Source organism: Amphiura filiformis, chromosome 10, assembly GCF_039555335.1.
Source record: "Amphiura filiformis chromosome 10, Afil_fr2py, whole genome shotgun sequence".
Taxonomy (NCBI): Eukaryota; Metazoa; Echinodermata; class Ophiuroidea; order Amphilepidida; family Amphiuridae; genus Amphiura; species Amphiura filiformis.
In genome coordinates, this window is record NC_092637.1 from 68091872 (window position 1) to 68113436 (window position 21565).

General features: G+C 40.4%; 1 protein-coding gene across 1 annotated transcript; it reads left to right on the top strand.

Annotated features, from left to right (window-relative positions):
- Positions 1-4072: 4072 nt before the first annotated feature.
- LOC140163209 (uncharacterized) lies at positions 4073-9842 on the top strand. Its single transcript, XM_072186604.1, has 2 exons — positions 4073-4254; positions 6709-9842. Exon 2 carries the CDS (start codon positions 6793-6795, stop codon positions 8605-8607), a length of 1815 nt encoding a protein of 604 aa, XP_072042705.1. The 5' UTR covers positions 4073-4254; positions 6709-6792; the 3' UTR covers positions 8608-9842.
- Positions 9843-21565: the final 11723 nt, after the last annotated feature.

Below are 21565 nucleotides of genomic sequence, written 5' to 3' on the forward strand. Positions count from 1 at the left end.
CAGGGGCATGGGAACAGCATCGCTAGATCTCTCGGGCCTATCTGCATATGCCAATCGCCTCTCAAGATCGGAGGCATCTGCGCTTCTAGGTACAGGATCAAAATTACCAGTTTTGATACCGGCCATCCGGCCTGTCCATCTCTCCCAGGGTGTTTAACACTCTTGGTCAGAGCGGTGGCAGCGTACCTGAAGCACAGGGGTGTCAACATCAGTTGCTACCTGGACGTTTGGCTCATATCTGGACGCACTCCACTGAAGACTACGGGTCTCATGGGGTTGATAGTCCGTGGGGTGCGGGACCCTGGATTTTTGATCAGCTCAAAAAGTCCAGCGTGGTCCCGACGCAGACACCACTATTTGTAGGGGCCCAGATCACCCTCACGGAGGGGTTCGCGGTGCTCTCACCCGAGCGGGCGACGAACATGGTGCGGTGTGCCTGACTCTTGGCCGAGTCTCGGGCAAAACCCGCTGTGGCATGGATGAAGGTGGTAGGCCTAATGGCCAGTATGGTAGACCTCGTACTGTACTGCCGTTTCTACGTTAGGCTTACCCAACTACACCTTCTAGCCTGCTTGCAGGCCCAGTCGTCACCCAAGATCCCTCGCGGTTCCGTTGTCGGAGATCGCGCGAGAGGAACTCTGGTGGTGGACCCATCAGCCCAATTTGACCCAGGGGTCAGGTTTCCTGCTCCCCCGGTATGTCACGTAGTGACGACCATAGCGTCAAAACGGGGCTGGGGGGGTCCACATCCACGGAGACTCCGTCTCGGGCCTATGGGGGCCATAGAGACAGAGTTTCACATCAACCTCCCTCGCTTACGAGGAGGTGATCGTGGAATCACATACCGTTGTCCTGACGGATAACACAACCGTGGTAGCCTACCCCAACAGACAAGGGGACTCCGGGCCACCACGATTTAGCCTGCATGCACGACACCTGATAGGGTGGTGCAAGTTCAGGCAGATTACGATGAGAGCGATACACATCGCGGGCGTCACCAGCATCCTCGCGCACAATCTGTCACGAGGAAGGGTGTCGGGACCAGCAGAATGGTCCCTTGCTCCGCAGGTCGCTCAGACGATCTTCAAGGGGATGTACCACCCCTCGAAAGATCTGTTCGCATCTCATCGCAATCATCCACTGCCGGTGTACTGCTCAAGGGTCGCGGACCCCCAAGCCTTCACCGTGGACGCCCTGTCCATAGACTGGGGAGGGATGACAGCTTATTCAGTCCCTCCGATCTCACTACTCATGAGGGTGGTGGCCAAGATCGGGTGGGAAGACTGCATTGTCATTCTGCTAGCGGCAAGGCCGCTGGCACTCCCCGAGGTACCAGATCTACTCCGGATGCCCGGAGCGGAGGTACCCAGTCTATCACTAGAGCACCTGCAGTTAGCTGCATGGCCCTTACCAGGGAACGCGCAGCGGAGGGATACTTTTCATCAGAAGCTGTTTTTCTCATCGCCGGGGCTAGACGGAAGTCTACCCTCCGTACGTATAGCCAGAGTCTGGCTCCATACTACGCTTGGTGCAATGAGACAAATAGCTCTCCCGCTAGAGCCTCTGTGCTGCTAGTTCCGGAGTTTCTGACAGAAAAGTTCCAAGCAAGACTTCAGCGGGCCACTGGGGCCAGCTATAAGTCAGCTGTCCTCTCCATTCACCGAGGTTTCGAGACGGGTCGACTATCATAGCCGATGGTTACCTTATTAGTCTACGCCTCGACGGTATGTTCAACGAGTGTCTACCAAAAGGAAAGTGATCCTCCTAAGGGATCCCAACACAGTCTTAGATTACTTTAAGGGTCACCCTTTTGACCTTCCGTCCAAAGCGGCGCTTAAATACGTAACTCTCAAGATGGCTTTCCGGTTTGGCGTTGGCTTCGGACGGCGGTGCTGAGTTGCACACGGTCTCGAGGTTAGCTTCCGTGTTCACAAACACTGGAGCGACACTGTTTCGGCGCTCTGTTCTCGTGACTACGAACGGGCGCGGTGCATACCGACATTCGTCCCTCTCCAATCCCCAGGGTTGGGCAAGGTTCGGCTGAAGCCAAAGATAGGCTGGGGTGTCCGATAAGGCGCTGCAGCACTATTTCTTCCGAACACAAGCCTTGCGAGGGACTCACGACCGCATTCATCACCCTTACAGAGCCTTTCGGTCCAGCCGCTGTCGCAATGGCTGGTCCAGGTGTTGGTGGGGTCCGGGGATCGCGAAGGTTTCGCGTCCCGACCCACTCGACACGAGCTATCTCATCATCTTGGGTATACCGTTCGGTTGTCCCTTGAGGAGATCTAGCAGGCGGTGTCCCGGAAGCCACCTTCGCCTTCTCTACGATACTTCCGTTTACGTTAGTAATCAGAGACGGGCGGAGGTTTACCGGGACATTGTTCGGCGATCATAATACGGTGGTGTACGGGTACCAGGTTTTCAGACTATACAGAATACTCAGCATGGTAAGAACCAGTGTCGCTATTCTTAACCACCAAACTTATTAAGTAAGGAGGTTTATGTCTGTGATCGCGTGGTCTTTTTGTTTCCCGACCGTTGGGGAAAATATTTTCTGACCTCGCGAAAACCATCGTTACCGCTCCCGATCCCTGATCAGATGCTGACCAATCTTGTACCTCCATCCGTCGGTTACTTGCTAGATCGATCTTTCAGATGTTGATGCAAGAAGTATCTTAATCAACATCGGAAGCGGTAAGATCGACCGGTGTACTGAGTCTAGTCCCAAACAGAAATGTTTGGTAGACTCATAACCGGTGCGATCTTACCTTTCCGATGTTGATTATCCCGACCCCGCCACCCCTACAAGTTTGGTCCGGTAGGGGATCCCAAGTCGGATAAGGGATTTATCATATGGTGTGACGTCACCTTTTGGGTGAGTCCACCGGGGATCGGGGTTTTTGTTATTTATTCATTTATGTGGGACAAAATGACTATTGGTTTTTCCGCATCTCGGGATCGATGCAAGAAGTATCTTAATCAACATCGGAAAGGTAAGATCGCACCGGTTATGAGTCTACCAAACATTTCTGTTTGGGACTATTTTGTTCTGGGTCTGATTATTCGGACTATTACATGACTAGTCCTGCCAGCAAGACTTTGACACACAGTCTTTATCATAAACATAATGACATCTACGGACTTGAAGTCTTGCAACGGTACATAGGGATGCACTGCACGTTTAAGAAATCCAAACTTCAAGCATCATTCAAGAAATATACCTTCAAGAAATATTTACTTCGCTCGAAGTAAACCACGCAGACGACGCGGACGCATCGTTGTTAATCGGTGATGAACAACGGTGAAACATGATTGAATCCCTTTCAACAACGAAAAGAAGCTAACGGTCGTATAATTTACGATAATATTTCACGAAGAATGTCAGTTAATCATTGCCAATTAACAACTTCGCGTCCGGCGCGTCTCGTGGTTTACTTCGCCGCCAGTAAACCACGCAGACGCACCGACGCGAGTGAAACATGATTGAATCCCTTTCAACAACGAAAAGAAGCTAACGGTCATATAATTTACGATAATATTTCACGAAGAATGTCAGTTAATCATTGCCACTCAGCCTTACAAAAACTTAAATGATTTCTCTGTTGATATCAGCAATAAAACTACAGAATAAACGTCAATGATAAACCAATTGCCAACTGCAGTAGATTCCAATTGCCCTCCATGTAACAACCGGTCAGTACTGGATGATCGTTGGACCATTTGTCTGAAGACTTGGGGAGATTGAATTTAGTTTCATAGATTGTTTTATTATTTCAATTTTAAAAGCGAATGGGTTTGGGTCCAACGCCAATTAACCTTTTCGAAGCATGATGGACACAATAGGAGGGCAGTATTCAATATGGGTAAAACCCGCCAAATTCAAAGCCTTTACCCATTTCGTGCAGCGCCATCCTATTGTGTCCGTCATACTCTAAAAGACTAATAGGGTGTGAGTATGGGTACGGGTACAGACTCATTGGCACAGTTACGAGTTCTGGAATTGGGATTCAAGTATGGTAATTAGAGTTTCTTATAATACATGTTGTCTTGTTTTCCTACATGTAGATCTCAAGAAGTCAATCATTAACAATTACCAAACCATTTAGGAGGAACCCAGTTGCCCACAACGTTACAACCGATCACATCAGTGTTGAATGATCATTGGACTATTATTTTGTCTGGAGACACCAAGCAGCCTTACTTGACATCTGACCAAGAGAGCTGATAACACAAAGAGAAGTGCCATCAAAGGTATGTTCAGTAAAATACTAATGAGGTAGAACCAAAGAGTACAGACTCCATCATGGAGGGCAAAATAGTGTACTAGATTATTTTGCTACATGTATGCGCCCAGCAAACTTGGATTAAAAGTTCAATCCAATAAGCACCCAGGGCGCTTAACAAAGTCATTTTGGGTGGGCGCTTATTTTTTACATTGTTTTTAGTCATCAATCACCGTCTGAAAGTATTTAGTTACTCACAGTTAGTGCGCCTTCACAAAGTGTGTCTATATAATTATTATATTGACAATGTTTTTGAGGGCGCACTATAACTGTAAGTAAAGATGGCCGCCGCCGGAAAATATGATTTTGAGTTAGAAAATCCTCAAACTTGGCCTTTTAAAGGCATTTGCAGGTGGTTATTGTGAAGTATTTTTAATATCTATACATCTGCCCACTATGGAATAGCGTCATAATTTAATTTTGGTGCACATTTTGGATGCTTTTGATGCATGTAAATTCACTCGACAGGTAAGCTTACTGGAGGTATTTTGACAACATTAATAATTTTGTATTGTGTTTGTTGCAAAGTCGCTGGGTGGGCGCTTATTGGGGCATGGGCGGTTATTGGAACGAATACAGTACATGTATGTGAGACATGTGTACAACTGTACATTGTGCCAAATATGCACACACTAAGCACTGCATGTTCAATGCAAACCTTTGTAACACTCAAGCTTAAGACGTCAATTATCAGTTCATTTTAGGCTTTAGCCGATAAATACGGATAGATGCACAATTTGCACTCCATCATCGACACACCAAAATGGCGGATTTACCATAGCAACACACATGGGGGTAGTTGTAACTTTGTATTCTTTTGGTTTAACATTTGGACCCCATCCGCGTGGGTCTACTTTGCGTATGTTTCATATCCACGCGTCTATTTGTGCGTAGGCCTATCCGCGTAGGCCTACTTTGCATATATTTTTTTGGTTCCGTAATCAAGGATCATAACAACAACAGCGCAATAGTCTGACGATCGATATGAGGCGTGAAACTACTAGTTATACTGTGCTGAATAATATTTAGCCAAAATTGTTTTATTTTCTTAGCACAAATACATGACATGTATACAATGTATGTATGATTACAGAAATGCAAATTTAATACATGAACAGTAAATTTTAGAATTGCTAGTTCACCCGCCAGTGGCGTAGCCAGTGGGGGGGGGGGGGGGCCGGGGGGGGGGGGCCCCCAATCATTTGTTGATTTTGGGTCAACAAATCACAACTTCCGTCGGTAAAAAATATTTCCGTCGGTACATTTACAAGTTGTGCCCCCTCGGTTCCAAAATCCTGGCTACCCCACTGTCACCCGTAGCTGTCAGAGTAACTGATAGCGATGCTATTTGACCCCTATGACCCCTTTTGGCATGTTCCTGTCATATCAGGGGCGTAGCCAGCTTTTTTGATCGGGGGTAAATTAAAATTCCAGGGCACAGATGAAAACAAATTACAGTTGCATCATACTGTTAAATACATCTAGACTGTATGTCTCCAAGCTTCCAAAAAAGACTATTGGGACGATGTGCGGACGTGGCACGCAAACATTTGGTATTTTGCATTATTTTCGCCCGTTATCAGGATAGAAAGGGCTTTATCATTACAATGTGTGGGCTGCGCTTGCAAAAAATTTGTATTTCAAACTATTTTGGCCCATGATCGGGCTGAATTTTGGTAGAAAAGGGGCTCTTTGCCCCGTTTCTTTTCTTTTGCCCTCCTGATTTTCTTTCATTTTTTGTCAGAGGGGCACTTTTTTTCTTTCATTTTTTGTCAGGGGGGCACTCTGCCCCCGGCATACTCTAACATTTGATTCCATATGACCTTTGCCCTTGTCACCTCGGTTTGATTTTGTTCATGCTCCCGTGATATGGAGAATTACTTTCACCAAGTTGTTGTTGAAATGGTTAATATGGAATGATATGGGCTGTACCCACAGCAGCAGATAGGCGTATCCCATCATGCTCTGCAGTACCACAGTAGAGCTGCACATGCCATAGAAAGTCTACCCAACATCCCCCACTTCAACTTTCAATTACTCGCTTATATCAGGGGAGTTAAGACTTTTGTTTGAAAAAATATGATCTCCAAAGTATTGTGAAACTATCCATAGCTCTCAATATCTAAGCCGCTCTTACTACTGTATGTTTTGTATGTATTTGCTATGGAGCAAGCAAATGCATGATGGGATACTCCCTTCAGCTGCTGTGGGCTGTACCGTAGTGGTTAGCAAGAACCTGTAAAGTGTGCTACTCATCAAGGCTTGTGGATCAACATTATGGCTTTTACGCATAAATCACTGCGCTTTTCTTTTTATGTTGAGAATTTACCTCATTATGGGAAGAAGCAAAAATCAAAATAACAAACATGCAACATATTAAAAAAATATTTTTTTTCAAATTGTAATTTCTTTTTTGTTGCAGCCTGCATGCGATCTGACAAAGTGCTGTGTTATTGTTTGTGCTGCTACCATAATAACCATAGCAATTTGACTTTGAGAGAACAAGATGGCGGGATTCAAGCTAGATCAGTGTGTACAACGTGTAGGGAATCAATCCCACTTATCTCGTCTATCATCAGGACTTAACCAGTTGAGACAACAGGCAGCATTCTGTGATGTCAACATCATTGTTGGACATCAAAGATTCCCTGCTCACAAAGCAGTTCTAAGCTGTGCAAGTGACTACTTCCAAGGAATGTTCTCATCAGGGTTTCAAGAAAGCACAATGAGTGAGATAACTGTTCCTGGAACTGAAGAAAGCTTTGCCCAAATCTTGGACTTTGCTTATACAGGATACTTCAGTCTCTCCTTACGAACTGTCACAGGTATTCTCCAAATGGCTTGTTACATGGTGATACCTGAAGCAATGGATTTATGTGCTGAATATCTGAGACAAGTCAAGGGTAGTTTCACAGTTGAAGACTGTTATGAGATATGGTCGATTACGAGCAATCATAGCAGTATTGCAGATGTTGCACGATTGTATAGAAGTTACCTTGTAGAAAACTTCTCCAAATGTGTTCAATCCAAAGTGTTTCTGGAAAATTCTTCAGCAAGTGTGATGCTGGAGATTCTGAGTGACAAAGATATTGAGACGGACAACATGGCGGAAGAACAGATTCTGCAAGGAACAGTGATGTGGCTGAAGTATGATTGGGAGCAACGCAAAGTCCATGCAGTTGACCTCCTGAAGAAGATGTGTCTTGGTCTGGTGCCAGTTGACCGACTCCACAAGATACTTGGTGATGAGTTACTAGCCATACCAGAGTGTAATGAAATGGTGGAGGAGGTTGTCAAGTTGAGTGTTACCATGGATACGGCTTCACCACCATTGGTCAAAAGTTGCCCAGAGTTGTTTGCTACTAGAAACACTATTACAGCTAGATTGTACGCAGAGAACAGTGCTTGTGCAAACCATGACTATGATTATTATGGTAGCACTGGTCCCATCATGTTATTCGAATGCAAAACTAAAACAGCATGCTATGAGATGACCAAGTTGGCTGATATTCCTAATCGATTTCCTTATTCTGCAAATATGAACAGCACTGTTGCACCAGTTGTCAGCACTGAGAATCAATTATATGCTGCAATTGATGTTTATTATGATGCGCAAGATCAAGAAGATATTGAAAATCATGACAAATGGCTTTTGGAAAATAACTTTTTCCAATACGTGTCTGAGACGAATGAATGGATCTTGCTTCCACCAATACCAGTCCGAATGTTGGGCTATTGGATTCCTAGACTGTTTTATATAAAAGAATACATATATTTGATTGGTGCATATGACACCTTCAAGAGTATGATTCAACGATTCAATATTCGTCGCAAATTGTGGGAAATTCTTATACACGATCTATTGTTTGAAATATCGTATGCTATTTTACTATCAACAGGACAGATATTAATCAAAGCAAAACAACCAAGAACAGGTCCTATAATTCCTGGTGGCGGTTTATACTTGCCTGTTGCAGTCGCTCTGTACATGTATAAACCTGCTACCAATGAATTACTAGATGTCTCTGTTGATACCACATTGGATGAAAATGAAGATTCATTCTTTGTTGAGCATGATGATAACTACTACCTAGTTACTGTAGGCAAACACAATGAGCCTGACAAAATAAACAGAGTTATCTGTGACTTTGCTAGTGATAGGCCTACAATGGTAATTGGAGATGTCGTTGAAGATGAAACAATAGATAAAGAAAAGCATTTTTTGCCAGAATTTACTTTTGACAAGCGCAAACTAGGGTTGGTTCAAGAGCCTTGTGAGTGTGAATACCATGTGAAGAAAGGTGAAGCAAAGCTGGAGTAGATACAGTAGCAGTGTGGTACCCTAGATTGACTTGTGAGTGTTATCAATCAACCTTTATTCAGCAAAATGTAAAATACAAAAGCAATACTCAGCAATACAAGGAGGAGGAACAAATAAACCCAGGATAAAATCTGGACAACTAAATTGCCAAAATTAATGCAGGGTGACACATAGACTTCTCCGTAGTCCACTTGCCAATTGTGCATACTCTGGCTATTACATCTAAGCTTAAAGCTCTGATTTAATTAATGTGTGCACAATTGCTAGATTTTCACAACTGATCTTTTCAGTCACCCTGCTCCCTCTGTTTGTTAGCTTCCCAAGTGGACTACTGACTTTGGATTGCGGTTTACATGCTTAACACGGCTGTCTATGAGCTTCTATGGATGAGATTGTCGGAAATCTGATGTAAAAAAAAAAATAATGCATCTTTAAATGGATGTGGCTTGTGATTGGTCGGCCAGATTTCGTTATTGTTTAAATCCTCCCGACACGTACTGGTACCATTAACTAAACATGGTACACAACTATCTAGGGAATGCGGCGCGTCTGTGCTGGCGCAAAAGTTGGTGGATGAACGTACGCATCTAGCGCGTATTGTACCACCATGCTTAGTCCTGTGGTTAGATTTGATTGATAAACAAGTATGATTGACAGTGTGTTTTAGAGAACGAAGTCCCGGGGTAAAGTTCTGCTTAAAAGTGAAAGTCCGTAGTCGATTTTTAACTCAGATAATTAACTGGCAGATTCTAAAATTAGAATTGTTCAGTATTGAAGTGCCATTATAATTATGCCATTATGATATGTTGCATTCAATAATATAAGCCTACGTATACTTTACTTACTGTCACAAATATAAAATATAAACTTTTTCATAACCATTTTATACTAGTATTTTGATGTAATAAATATCAGGATAATTTCGAGTTCAACTGAATGCGTTCATCATGATTAATAACATTTTTATTTATCAAAAATTGACTATGGCATAGTCTAGGTGACACATAAATCTTATTATCAACAGAATAAACTAGCATTACTGATGAGTAAGAGTGAAAGAACCCATCAAAATGGTAGAGCACCAGCTGCCATCACAAACTGATGTAAGGCTGATCTTTGGAGCCCAAGGCTGGCTCCTGCTTAGCATTCCAGATTAATTTATTGGACAGGAGGCCAATTTTGCTGAGTTCATTCATGAATGTCTTAGATGATTTACAGATAGAGATCTGCTGACAAATGAGAATATCTTGTCAATGTGTCCAACATTTTCTGAGGTAATCAGTGCATGTGATCTGACTTCAAAACAAGTCAAATGAAAGTAAACTCTAATACCTGAAATGTCAGACACAGGGTCAATGTACTTGTTTTGTTTTCCTTCGCAGGCTTTTGATATTTTGTTTGTACACATTTTTTGTAAACTGTAACAGGTGTTGGTTCCTACATGTGGGACACGATGTAGAATCAGACAAGTAGGCAATTATGCCATGCATTGTATAGTATGCAAATATTAACTGTCTATGAGTGTGATCGATGTTCGAAATATAATCACGAGGTGAAAGATGGATTGTTCCATTCCACGAGCCGGAACGGCGAGTGGAATGGAACAATACATCTTTCACCAAGTCATACATACATAAATTCTGTTGTTAAAAAATACTATTTAAGATAGGGAATACATTTTTTCATCAACATATATATAAACACCATGTTTTGCTGTGACATACTTAACATTTTGGTGTCCACCCCATAACTAAATCGGCGAGTCTACGAGTCAGGGCACGGATTGGCGCAGGCGCACTACGGCGCAGCACTATGATGGTAAAAACTATCACACGGAGAGGCTGATGGTAAAAATGACAAATTGCTATCAACCAATGAACTGTCTAGAATTTATGTATGAGAGATATAATACGCAATGATGCATGGCAGTGTTGATTAGAGCAGTTGTGTCAAACAAGATAATATTAGTAACTTTATATTTCTTATTTCGAACAAAACTTTTTTGATTCATTGTAAAAAGTTTTAAGTGGAACTTAGGACTTGTGGACCCTTTAATTTCGTACAAACAACCTAGGATCTTGTGTTTTTAAAAATGGGTCTATTTGAGCTCATGAAAGTTTATGCTTCAAATACAAAAGACAACGTTTGGTATAAAATGTTTAATACATTGAAATAAGTAGTCTCATTTGTCCTGCTTTCGCTAGAATAGTCTTATATTAGTCTACCAGACACATTTTGGTGAGCCATTTTGGCAGTAGGTATTAAGCATAAAAATACAGTCTTCCAGCGTGAATTGAAGCTTTTGAGGTTGAGCTGTAGCCATGTTTCTTACATTGTAGCTAGTAATATTGTTAGTGTTTAATTGTGACTTACAAAATGCCCCATTCTTTAAAACTACCCATTGTCCCTACTGCCCAGCCACCTGGTTCAATTCCATTCAGTCACTGACATTTTGGCATTGATTTCTTGTACAAAGACACAAAAGTGGCCATGTGGATTTACGAATAGCTAGCTTCTAAGCAGTCAAGTTAGCTCAATAGATGAGGTGTTCGACGATAGTGCGAGAGGTTAGAACACTGGCAGTGGTTTAGTATGCTCTGGTGGAAAAATTTAGTTAGCTTGAAATTCCCAATGAACTTACTGCTAATTGTCTTGTTGTAACCCTTGCGGGGAGCTGATCCTGGCTGTGAAGGCCAATTGTGGAGTGTCTAGGCAAAGTCCCTGAGTTATTTGGAATGATACAATGTGGGCTGTATTGGTAACAACAACATGTGCCGAGGCTTGTGGATCAATGACTGGCTTAGCGCACTATAAATCATTGTACTTTTTTTCCACAGCATTGACCATATCTTTGCTTGTAGACCACCGATTTGAATCTTAGTAGATTTTAAAATTTGAACAACAAACATTGTAAATCCATATATTTATATAGCCAAATTTTTGTTGCAGCCTGTATATCTGTTTGAGTTTGCTAAAGTTCCACATTACGCCTACCAATTTGACTTTCGAGCAAGATGGCCGCATTCAAGCAAGATCAGTGTGTACAACGCATGGGGAATAAGTCCCACTTGTCTCGTCTATCCTCAGGACTTAACCAGTTGAGACATCAGGCTGCCTTCTGTGATGTCAACATCATTGTTGGAGATCAAAGATTTCCTGCTCACAAAGCAATTCTAAGCTGTGCAAGTGACTACTTCCAAGGAATGTTCTCATCAGGGTTTCAAGAAAGTACAATGAGCAAGATAACTGTTCCTGGAACTGAAGAAAGCTTCGCCCAAATCTTGGACTTTGCTTATACAGGATACTTTACTCTCTCCTTACGAACTGTCACAGGTATTCTCCAAATGGCTTGTTACATGGTGATACCTGAAGCAATGGATTTATGTGCTGAATACCTGAGAGAAGTCAAGGATAGTTTCACAGTTGAAGACTGTTATGAGATATGGTCGATTACGAGCAATCATAGCAGTATTGCAGATGTTGCACGATTGTATATAAGTTACCTTGTAGAAAACTTCTCCAAATGTGTTCAGTCCAAAGTGTTTCTGGAAAATTCTTCAGCAAGTGTGATGCTGGAGATTCTGAGTGACGAAGATATTGAGACGGACAACATGGCGGAAGAACAGATTTTGCAAGGAACAGTGATGTGGCTCAAGTATGATTGGGAGCAGCGCAAAGTCCATGCAGTTGACCTCCTGAAGAAGATGCGTCTTGGTCTGGTGCCAGTTGACCGACTCCACAAGATCCTTGGTGATGAGTTACTAGCGATACCAGAGTGTAATGAAATGGTGGAGGAGGTTGTCAAGTTGAGTGTTACCATGGATACGGCTTCAACGCCATTGATCAAAAGTCACCCAGAGTTGTTTGCTACTAGAAACACTATCACAGCTAGATTGTACACAGATAACAGTGCTTGTGCAAACCATGACTATGATTATTATGGTAGCACTGGTCCCATCATGTTATTCGAATGCAAAACTAAAACAGCATGCTATGAGATGACCAAGTTGGCTGATATTCCTAATCGATTTCCTTATTCTGCAAATATGAACAGCACTGTTGCACCAGTTGTCAGCACTGAGAATCAATTATATGCTGCAATTGATGCTAATTATCATGCGCAAGATCAAGAAGACAGTGAAAATCATGACAAATGGCTTTTGGAAAATAACTTTTTCCAATACGTGTCTGAGACGAATGAATGGATCTTGCTTCCACCAATACCAGTCCGAATATTGAGCTATCGGATTCCTAAACTGTTTTATATAAAAGAATACATATATTTGATTGGTGAATATGACACCTTCAAGAGTATGATTCTACGATTCAGTATTCGCAGCAAATTGTGGGAAATTCTTGTACACGATCTATTGTTTGAAATATCGTATGCTATTTTACTATCAACAGGACAGATATTAATCAAAGCAAGGCAACCAAGAACAGTTCCTATTCCTGGTGGTGGTTATGGATACGGGCCTGTTGTCGTCGCTCTGTATAAACCTGCTAGCAATGAATTACTAGATGTCTCTGTTGATACCACATTGGATGAAAATGAAGATTCATTCTTTGTTGAGCATGACAATAACTGCTACCTAGTTACTGAAGGCGAACGCAATGATCCTGACAAAATAAACAGAGTTATCTGTGACTTTGAGAGTGATAGGCCTACAATGGTAGTTGGAGATGTTGTTGAAGGCAAGACATTAGAAACAAGAAACCAGTTTCATCCAGAATTTACTTTTGACAAGCGCAAACTAGGGTTGGTTCAAGTGCGTTGTGAATGCAAATCCCATGTGAAGAAAAGTGAAGCAAAGATGGAGTAGATACAGTAGGTGTTGTTGTACCCTAGATTTACTTGTGAGTGTTATAAATCAACCTTTATTCAGCAAAATGTAAAATACAAAAGCAATACACAGCAATACAAGGAGGAGGAACAAATAAACCCAGGATAAAATCTGGACAACTAAATTGTCAAAATTAATGCAGGGTGACACATAAATCTTATTATGAACAGAATAAACTATAATTACTGAGTATGAGTGAAAGAACTCATCAAAATGGTAGAGCACCTGTTGCTATCACAAACTGATGTAAGGCTGATCTTTGGAGCCCAAGGCTTGCTCCTACCTAGCATGCCAGATTGTGTAACTGGACTGAAGGCCAATTTTGACGAGTTCCTTCATGAACGTTTTAGATGATTTACAGAGATCTGCTGACTAAGTAGAATATCTTGTCAATGTGTTCAACATTTTCTGGGGTATAATGAGTCCACATGATCACAAGTAAATTCTAATAATTTTTTTTATTTCGTACAGAACTTTTTGATTTATTATAAAAAGTTTTAAGTGGAACTTAGTACTTGTGGACCATTTACATTGTACATGTACTTTAGTATACTTGTAACCTGGGATCTTGTGTTTTTTTTAATGGGTCGCTTTGTGCTCATGAAACTTCCCTTTTTGAAAGTTTATGCTTCAAATACGAAAACAATGTATGGTATCCAGATTGGCTCCTGCCTCCTCTCCAGTTGTGTAATTGGACAGGAGGGTCATTTTGCTGAGTTCATTCATGAATGTTTTAGATGCTTTACAGAGATCTGCTGACTAAGGAGAATATCTTGTCAATGTGTCCAACATTTTCTGAGGAAATCAGTGCATGTGATCTTGACTTCAAAACAAGTCAAATGTAAGTAAACTCTATCTGAAATATTGGACACAGGGTCAATGTACTTGTTTTGTTTTCCTTCGCAGGCTTTTGATATGTTGTTTGTAAACTGTAACTGGTGTTGATTCCTGCATATAAACCACAGTAAAATACAATATATATAATACAAGCGGAGCATAGTAATGCAATAAATACGCAACAATAAAAAAGACGAATAATACATGTATACATACATGTATACATACATACATACACAATTCTTTTATAAAGCGCCGTTACATCTAGACCACAGCGCATAAACAAATTCAAAGCATAAATACAATATAACTAAACAAAGTGAGCAATAAAAACAGTCAACTTTTTGGGAAGAGATATGACTTCAGTAATTTCTTGAAGACTGGCAATGAGTTTGCAGTACTGATGGTGATGGGTAAATTGTTCCACAGTCCAGGAGCAGCCAGAGAAAAAGCTTTATTTGCGGCAGAATGGAGAGATTTGGCATTTAACTTATGTATAGTAAGCTGTGTTGTATCTGAAGCAGAGGGAAGTCCAGTACGCGATTGATGGTAGGGTGTGAAACAAGAAGCTAAATAACCTGGAGCATGTCCATTCAAGCATTTAAACACATACAGAAGTACTTTGAAATTAATGCGGCTTTCACAGGAGCCAGTGGAGTTGTTTTAAAAACGGAGTTGCGTGATCGAATTTTGATGCAGAAAAAATGAGTTTTGCACCCCAATTTTGAAGGCACTGAAGTCTGTCGATATGGGTTGTGTTTACATGTATGGGACACGATGTACAATCAGACAAGTAGGCAATTATGCCATGCATTGTATAGTACATGTAGGCAATGATGCATGGCAGTGTTAATCAGACCTGTTGTGTCAAACAAGATAATATTAGCTACTTTATATTTTTTATTTCGTACAGAACATTCACATTTTGATTTATTGTAAAAAGTTTCAAGTGGAACTATAAGGACTTGTGAACCATTTACATTGTACTTTAGTATACTTGTCACCTGGGATCTTGTGGTTTTTTTTTAAATGGATCTCTTTGAGCTCATGAAAGTTCACTTTTTGAAACTGTATGCTTCAAATACAAAAACAATGTACCTGTAAAAAAGACAACATTTGGTATAAAATGTTTAATACATTGAAATAAGTAATAGTCTCTACCAGAAGCATTTTGTCCTGGTTTCACTGGAATCTACATGTACCATACAGTCTTATATTAGACTACCAGAAGCATTTTGTCCTGCTTTCGCTGAAATCGGTTGTAACTAGGATTTTTAATGCTGGGAAAAATTTTACTTTGGCAATTTTTTGTCAAAATTAATCAAATTCTTGACTAATTCAATAAAATTGTGCAATTTTGGACTCTTGAGTGGTGGGCTCCAGTGCTAAAATTGCAGCTGAGTGGTGGGGTCTAAAACTGAGGGGTGGGTTCTGCTGCCCACCACCGCCCACTGTAGCTACAACCCTGCTACCATATAGTCTTACATTAGTCTACCATGGTAATACTAGGTAATATAAGCATAGAAGATTTCACACCTCCAAATAGTATTATACGGTCGTGCGCCCTGAATGCATTTCTCAGAAAAAAACCATTCATAGCCTAAAGTAAGCATTAAAATGAGCAGAAATTTGCATAACTTTGGCTACATTTGGATTGGTCATGATTAGTAATATCAAATCCTGCAAGTGTACCACCGATGGGAGAGATCGAGTACTTTTGAATGATTTTAAGCAGTCGTTTCTGTACAGAAACACTGGCATGATTTTGGAGGTAAATTAGGTAATTCCCAGACATCAGAGACTTCGAGGGCCAGTCGTAAAAAATAATGATGGTCAATCTATATTTTTTCCCAGTCAGAGGGATCAGACTAGGGCTAATTTCAACCATCATAGTTGTCGCTAAGAACTGAGTCGCTCTTGCGAAGACAAAATGATGTTTTCTTGAGGCGAATCTAGTACATATCTCTATGGGGATTTATTTGGTGGTGTGATATCAGAAACAGTCTTCCAACATGAATTAAGGCTGTTGAGGTTGAGCTGCAGCCATGTTTCTTACAGTGTAACTAATAATGCTGTTAGTTTATAGTGACTTACAAAATGCCCCATTCTTTAAAACTACCCGTTGTCTCTTCTGTTCATGGTTCAATTCCATTCAGTCACTGACATTTTGGCATTGATTTCTTGTACAAAGACACAAAAGTGGCCCATGTGGATTTACGAATAGCTAATTTCACTTAGCAGCCAAGTTAGCTCAATCGATAAGATGTTTGACTATGGTGCGAGAGCTCGAGGTTGCTTGTTAGAACCCTGATGGTGGTTTAGTACGCTTGGTGGAAAAATTGAGTTAACTGTATGAAATTCCCAAGGAACTTACTGCTAATTGTCTCATTGTAACCTGTAAGAAATTAGGGGAGCTGATCCTGGCTGTGAAGGCCAACTGTTGAATGTCTAGGGTGTGCGCATCTAAGCAGCAAAGTCCCTGAATTGTTTTTTTTTTAAATGGCTTATGGAATGATATGGGCCGTAGTGGTCAGTGACAACATGTAAAGTGTGCTGAGGCTTGTGGATCAATGTTTTGCTTGGGTGTAGCACACTATAAATCATTGTGCTTTTTTTTTTTTCACACCATTGACCATATCTTAGCTTGTAGAATCTTATTTAGTAGCTTTTAAAATCTGAACAACAAACATTGTAAATTTATATTTACAGCCAAATTTAAAACTTTTTTTTGTTACAGCCTGTATCTGATTTGAGTTTGCTAAAGTTCTACATTTGCGCAGCTAGTAATTTGATTTTCGAACAAGATGGCCGCATTCAAGCAAGATCAGTGTGTACAACGTGTGGGGAATCAGGCCCACTCATCTCGCCTATCATCAGGACTTAACCAGTTAAGACATCAGGCTGCCTTCTGTGATGTCAACATCATTGTTGGAGACCAAAGATTTCCTGCTCACAAAGCAGTTCTAAGCTGTGCAAGTGACTACTTCCAAGGAATGTTCTCATCAGGGTTTCAAGAAAGTACAATGAGCAAGATAACTGTTCCTGGAACAGAAGAAAGCTTTGCTCAAATCTTGGACTTTGCTTATACAGGATACTTCACTCTCTCCTTACGAACTGTCACAGGTATTCTCCAAATGGCTTGTTACATGGTGATACCTGAAGCAATGGATTTATGTGCTGAATATCTGAAAGAAGTCAAAGATAGTTTAACAATTGAAGACTATTATGAGATATGGTCAATTGCAAGCAATCATAGCAGTCTTGCAGATGTTGCACAATTGTATAGACAATACCTTGTAGAAAACTTCTCTGAGTGTGTTCAATCCAAAGTGTTTCTGGAAAATTCTTCAGCAAGTGTCATGCTGGAGATTCTAAATGATGAAGCAATCGAGACGGACAACACAACGGAAGAACAGATTCTGCAAGGAACGGTAACGTGGCTGAAGTATGATTGGGAGCAGCGCAAAGTTTATGCTGTTGACCTCCTGCAAAAGATACGTCTTGGTCTGGTGCCAGTTGACCGACTCCACAAGATCCTTGGTGATGAGTTACTAGCCATACCAGAGTGTAATGAAATGGTGGAGGAGGTTGTCAAGTTGAGTGTTACCATGGATACAGCTTCACCACCATTGGTCAAAAGTTACCCAGAGTTGTTTGCTACTAGAAACACTATCACAGCTAGATTGTTCACGTATGAAGACTATGAGTATGATGATGCTAGCAATGCTCCCATAGTTCTATTCCAATGCCAAACTAAAACAGCATGTTATAAGATGACTAAGTTGGCTGATATTCCCAATCGATATCCTCATACTGCAAATGTATACAGCACTGTTACAGCAGTTGTCAGCAATGAGAATCAGTTATATGCTGCAATTGATGTTGAATATAATGGGGAGGATCATGAAGAAGAGGAAAACCATTACAAATGGCTTTTGGCAAATAACTTTTTCCAGTACATGTCTGAGACAAATGAATGGATCTTGCTTCCACCAATACCAGTCCGAATAACGGGCTATCCTACAATGTTTCATATACATGTAAAAGAATACATATATATGATTGGTAAATGTGACACATCCAAGAATATGATTCAACGATTCAGTATTCACAGCAAATCGTGGGAAATTCTTGTAGACGACATATTGTTTCACATGTCGTATGCTATTTTACTACCAACAGGACAGATATTAGTCAAAGGGGAGCAACAAAGAGCAGGTCCCAATCCTGATGGTGATGGTTATGGATACATCGCTGTTGTAGTCGCTTTGTATAAACCAGCTACCAATGAATTACTGGATGTCTCTGTTGATACCACATTAGATGAAGAGTCATTCTTTGTGGAGCATGACAATAGCTACTACCTAGTTGCTTATAGAGGTGAAAGCGAGCCAGACAGGGTAAACCGAGTTATCTGTGAGTTTGATGGTGATAGGCCTACAATGGTAGTTGCAGATGTCGTTGAAGATGAAACAATAGACAAACAAAAGCATTTTTTGCCAGAATTTACTTTTGACAAGCGCAAACTTGGGTTGGTTCAAGTGCCTTGTGAGTGTGAATCACATGTGAAGAAAAATGAAGCGGAGTAGGAGCAGGATAGACGTGTTAATATATCAGAGTTGCTTGATGTAAATGGCATGATTATTTAAATCAATTTTTGAATTTGATTAATTATGGACAATTCAGTGTTGTTTTTGAGTAAATAACCATCTGCATTAGTCTCTGTTTGATGTTCTTTATGACTTTAAATCATAATGGGATTGGATTCAGTCCCTTCATTCAGAGACGTTCAAGTGTATGAATTAAAAAGATATGTCATAAATGAAGGTGAAAAGTTCATATGTGAAAGTGGGGTTGGAACTAGGCCCTCATTCAGAGACGCTGTGTAAGTCCAAATACATGCCAATAATAGGCCTATATGGTGAATGTATAGTATGTAGTAAAGAAAACTAAATATTATTGGTAATCCTTCAAGTTTCAATGCGGATGTGATGTATACAGTTCTAGCAGCATGAGATAACACATTTATATGATAATGCGCTAATCAAAAGAGTTGAGAGACTGTCAGGCCCATAGCCAGGATTTATTTTTGGGGGTGCTGATTTTGAAAAAGTGTACCTTTTTTTTCAAAATTTGGACTGAGCGGATTTGGACATTTTTGGACCAAAAAGGCATAAAAAACCTAGTTTTTCGCTCGCTACGCTTACAAATGGGACTTTTTGGGTCAAAAAGGCATAACAAACCTCGATTTTTTTCACTCGCCACGCTTGCAATAGGGACTTTTTTGGGTCAAAAAAGTAGACTTTTTGGGTATTTTGCATTTTTGGGGGGTGTGTCGCACCCCCTGGCTACGGGCCTGGACTCTGTTATAAATATTGAATATAAAAGTAGTTTGTAGTATGAATGCCGAAAAATGGCATTGTATTAAAATGGTGCAGCTCAACTCTTAAGGTTGGCAATTTCTTGGATGTAGATGTAGAGTGTGTACGTTAAATTGAACCATAGCTGTTCTATGCATTTTAAGAAAAATGCCCAACACATGTTTCGATCCTCTTTATCATGTTGATAGGCGGGATCTCATCAGGAATGGCCTATATGATAGATTTTATTATACTCCAAAAATATTCCCGACATACATGTACATGTATACATGAGTTGACACGAAATAGACTTTTCTGTAGTCCACTTGTCCATTTTGCATACTCTGGCTATTACATTTTTTAAGCATAAAACTCTGATTTATATTAATTTGTGTGCAACTGATAGATTTTCACATCTGATCTTTTCAGTCACAGTACTCCCTCTGTTAGCTTCCCAAGTGGACTTTTTACTTTGGATAGCTGTTAAGGGGGTACTACACCCCTGTGGTAAATTTGTGACTATTTTTGCAATTTTCTCAAAAAATAATAACACACTGGTAACAAAAGTTATGTATATTATTGGGGCAAGGAATCCAATTACTACACTGAAATTTCAGTGATTCAAGACAAGTGGTTCAGTATATATGATCGGAAATTAGGTACATCCTAGCGGTACCTCTTTTCTTATCATAAATAACGTACCGTTTGTCTTGGGTCACTGAAATTCCATTGTAGTAATTGCATTCCTTGCCCCTATAATATAACTTTTGTTACCACTGTGTTATTAGTTTTTGAGAAAAATGCAAAAATATACACAAATTTATCGAGGGGTGTAGTACCCCTTAACATTCTTAACATGGGTCTCTATGTAAAGATAGGCCAATTTCTGGCTTAACTAAAATTAGCCATGATGTAATGCATCTTTAAATGGATCTGGCTTGTGATTGGTTGCCCAGATCACGCTATGGTTCAAATCCTCCGGGCATGTGCCATTACTATTAGATAGATTTTCACATCTGATCTTTTCAGTCACAGTACTCCCTCTGTTAGCTTCCCAAGTGGACTTTTTACTTTGGATAGTTGTTAACATTCTTAACATGGGTCTCTATGTAAAGATAGGCCAATTTCTGGCTTAACTAAAATTAGCCATGATGTAATGCATCTTTAAATGGATCTGGCTTGTGATTGGTTGCCCAGATCTCGCTATGGTTCAAATCCTCCGGGCATGTGCCATTACTATTAACTGCATCGTACACATCAATCTGTGGAATTTGCGTCACATTTTTGCTGGCGCGAAAGTTAAACTCTCACTTGGTGCATGGACGTATGTTTCGCACGTCTTGTACATGCATAGTGCTTACGGTTAAATTGGATTGATAAACAAGTATGATTGACAGTGTGTATAAGAGACAAAGTCCCAGGGTAAAGTCCCACTTAAACTCCAAAGTACGTATAGTCATATTTTTTACTCGGGCTTTCACGATCAATTCCAAAATCAGAATTGTTGAAGTGATGAACCATTATAATTATGCAAGATATGTTACATTCAATAACATATAGGCCTACGAATATACTTTACTTTTACTGTCACTAATTATATAAACTCTTTATGACCATTTTACTATGGAACACTGTAATTTTAATAAACATCAGATAAATTTGAGTTCAGCGGAATGTGTTCATCATGATTAATAATAACATATTTTTATTTATCAAAATTTGACTATGGCATCTAGACATCACAAGGAATGTCCTGATGATATCAAATAATTTTGATTTTGTGAAATTCACGATACAATAAAAAATTTAGGGCAAATTATTTATATTAAAAATTGATTTTTTTTTTTAATTTGTGACATTTTACAGTCCTCAAAGTAAACTTTATAAATCTTATGATGTGTACTTAGCGTATGCAGC